Below are 3,100 nucleotides of genomic sequence, written 5' to 3'. Positions count from 1 at the left end.
TTTTTTTTTATTGCAAAAACATGCGATCTCAGTCTCTGATCTTCAGTGATGACATGGTTTTGTCCAATCAGATTAACAGAATGTAACTGTAACAACAAAAAAGTGCAAACGAAAAGCACAATAAGGTATTGTTTCAACTAGATAATACATACAAGTTATCACTACATTTAATCCGTCCACACCTAAGCAGTAGACGAACATTTAGTTTCATTGGCATGGTCACGTGATTATTGAAATATTTGAATAAAATGACAGTAACATTTAAACTTCACGACGCAGTTTAAGCCAACTTGTTTTATCAGATATCGGTGTTTTTGGTTTCAGACTTATAAAAAGTCCGGAAGTGACGCAATCTACCATCACATTCACTTTTGGATCGGGAAATACAGCACACAGGTAAAGATTTAAGACCGTATGTGGTCAGAACTGGTAGTTAGTATCATGAATAAAACAAGCAAAAGGACCAGGCATACATATACTTTAACCTAAAGATAATGATCTAGGTTAACAATAATGATTTAGTACCTTATTTTTCCTGATTAGGTATCCACTCCTTATCTTTTGTCAACAGAAGGACAAATTTGGTCCATACACATCTAGTTTTGGGTGAGGTAGGACAGAACTGTCTCAAAACAATTTTGACGGAATAAGCAGTATGTAACCCACCATGCTTCGTGCGACCTTTTCACAAGCAAAATCCAAGCAACGCACGTTAAATTGCAAAGTTGATAAGTTGTATTTCTTATACGTGTTACATTATCGACATTTTTTTGCCGAAATAGAAAAAAAAAGATAAGTATGACCAAATCCACTAGACAGATATTGTTGTTCCTTTATGTTTTATGCCCACATCGCATGAGGTTGAATGTTGTATTTGATCTCAATCTTTGTTACTTACAGGACGAGTACGGTACGGCAGCCTACAAGACGGTGGAGCTAGCAACATACCTAGGGGGTAACCCCATCCAACACAGGGAGATCCAGGAACACGAGTCCAAAATGTTCCGCAAGTACTTTGTGGCAATCACGTACGTGTGTTTGTTGCCATGGTAACACTTAAATAAATTCGAATTGTGTTTGATTTATGTATGCAAAATAATGTAAAAACATATTTTAATCAACATAACTTTTTTTATGGGTTTCAATGATTCAGCATTCAGCTTCATTGAGAGCGTCTCTTTACCTGACGTTGCTGTCAATGTATAGGTCAAGGTCAGGCATTGTTTAAGTCGTCATTTAAATAATTTTTATTATGCTTACGTTGTATTTGGTTATTTCAAGGAAACGAGTATGAATTTTTGAATCTGCATCTTACCTGATATTTTGTTTAATTTGTATTGGCCATCTTGCTTTACGCCATCCATTTCACAGCAAGTTATCTTCTCAAAACATTATTTCTAAACAACATTAGACATTATTAGTTTATTGTCACACCTCCAGAAAACACAAATGTCCTGATGTGTGGCGTTTGATGCTTAAGTGGGTGGGTGTTTTTTTTTTAAAGTTTTGACAGTATAAGTGATTTAAATGTTACTTCTTTGTGTCATCATGTTAAAGATAAATAGCTCAGTCTAGGTTTTGTATCACTAAAGGTACCTAAAGGGCGGCGCGGACAGTGGTTTCCGGACAGTCAAGTCGGAGGAGTATACCCCACGCCTTCTTCACTTCCACGGAGACAGACGTGGCGTCACAGTTAAGGAGGTAAGCAGGCTAATGGGAGAATACTAAAACATACATGTATATGTTTAAATATACCACACTATACGATCATTGGTAGAGGAAATCAAATACAGTAAATAGACAAAAATAATTGACCTGCTGCATTTCACTCCATGATTGTAGCAAGCGATTGAAGAGATAGCTGACTTCAGCATCTGATTGGGGGATATATAGGTCTAACTGGTGTATTTGGCTTAAAAACCCTTTGAATAGGAATATTAAGAAGGCCAAAACGGATCTTTTTCAGTGTTCTCTGATAAAGGAGTATCTGAGAGGCTAAACTGGTTTGTCTTCACCTCCCTATAATTATGAATATTTAAGAGACAAAGGCATATCTGCCTTTAGTTCCCTCTGATTTAGGCCTGTATTTGTGTAACATTCATCTTTTAAGATACAAGGTGGTAGATTCTGCTGGTGGATTTTTCAGTCCCCGAGATTTGTTGTAACCTTGAAGGCCGCAGTTGCGCTTTAGCGTGGCTTATGTTCGCTAGATAGAGCGCTATATCAAATGTTGTTTATTATCATTATTATTATAATTATCTCTTTTGAGTAGTGGCAGGATTCATCTAGTTTGAAATTATATAGTGCTCTGAAACCTTTTAATTCATTAATGCAGGGGCTGTTTCGACGGAAGTTTAGACTATTCAGATTTCCATCCTTTCGTCCCCTAGCACCACCAATAAGTCATGGAAAGACGAAACAGCTGGATGGTGCAGGCTAATTTATTTTTGGCATATTGCATCTTTTTACCAAACCACCTGTGTGTGTTACGTTCATCTTTAACAGACCAAACCCTTTAGGAGGTCAAAACTGACTTCAGCGACTTTTGAGTGATATATCGGAGGTCTAACCGACCTGTCTTAAGCGCGCTATTTAGGAGGCCAATTCAGCATGCTGTCTCCATTGAAATATCCTTTCCGGACATACAGTGTATTGCAAATATGTCGAAAAATACATAAAAAACAAGCGAAAGTGTTGTAGAACATTTAGAGACTTTATAACCTTTCAATATAGGTTCAGCAATACTTAGGATTTCCAGGTCGATGCTGTCAAAACACTTTTGACAACCTTTCTTTTTATAACGAAAATGACTTTGACTGCGAAGTTTTTTGCCATCTGACATTGCAGTCGTGTCGATAAGATGAAAGAGTGTATGTGTTCATTATGGTCAGATTCCCAGGGACAAAAACAAGCTGGATTCGACTGACGTTTACATACTTGATCTTGGCCTGGTGATTTATCAGTGGAACGGCAAAGGTAGCAACAAGGACGAGCGGTTCCAGGTAGGTAGCAACAAGGACAAGTGGGTCAAGGTAGGTAGCAAAAAGGACGAGTTGGTCAAGGTAGGTAGCAACAGGGACGAGCGGGTCAAGGTAGGTAG

At 37.8% G+C, this 3,100-nt stretch overlaps 1 protein-coding gene across 1 annotated transcript; it reads left to right on the top strand.

Annotated features, from left to right (window-relative positions):
• Window positions 1-324: 324 nt before the first annotated feature.
• On the top strand, window positions 325-3,092 carry LOC110444444 (gelsolin-like protein 1; the record flags this gene model as incomplete). Its single annotated transcript, XM_021488822.1, has 4 exons — window positions 325-396; window positions 901-1,028; window positions 1,593-1,701; window positions 2,892-3,092. Coding segments are annotated over 4 exons (510 nt in total), but the record flags the coding sequence as incomplete, so codon positions are not given.
• Window positions 3,093-3,100: the final 8 nt, after the last annotated feature.

This window comes from Mizuhopecten yessoensis, unplaced genomic scaffold (genome assembly GCF_002113885.1).
Source record: "Mizuhopecten yessoensis strain PY_sf001 unplaced genomic scaffold, ASM211388v2 hete_36124240, whole genome shotgun sequence".
Classification (NCBI taxonomy): domain Eukaryota; kingdom Metazoa; phylum Mollusca; class Bivalvia; order Pectinida; family Pectinidae; genus Mizuhopecten; species Mizuhopecten yessoensis.
The sequence above is the reverse complement of the archived record's forward strand: the minus strand, read 5'-3'. Positions and strand labels throughout refer to the sequence as shown.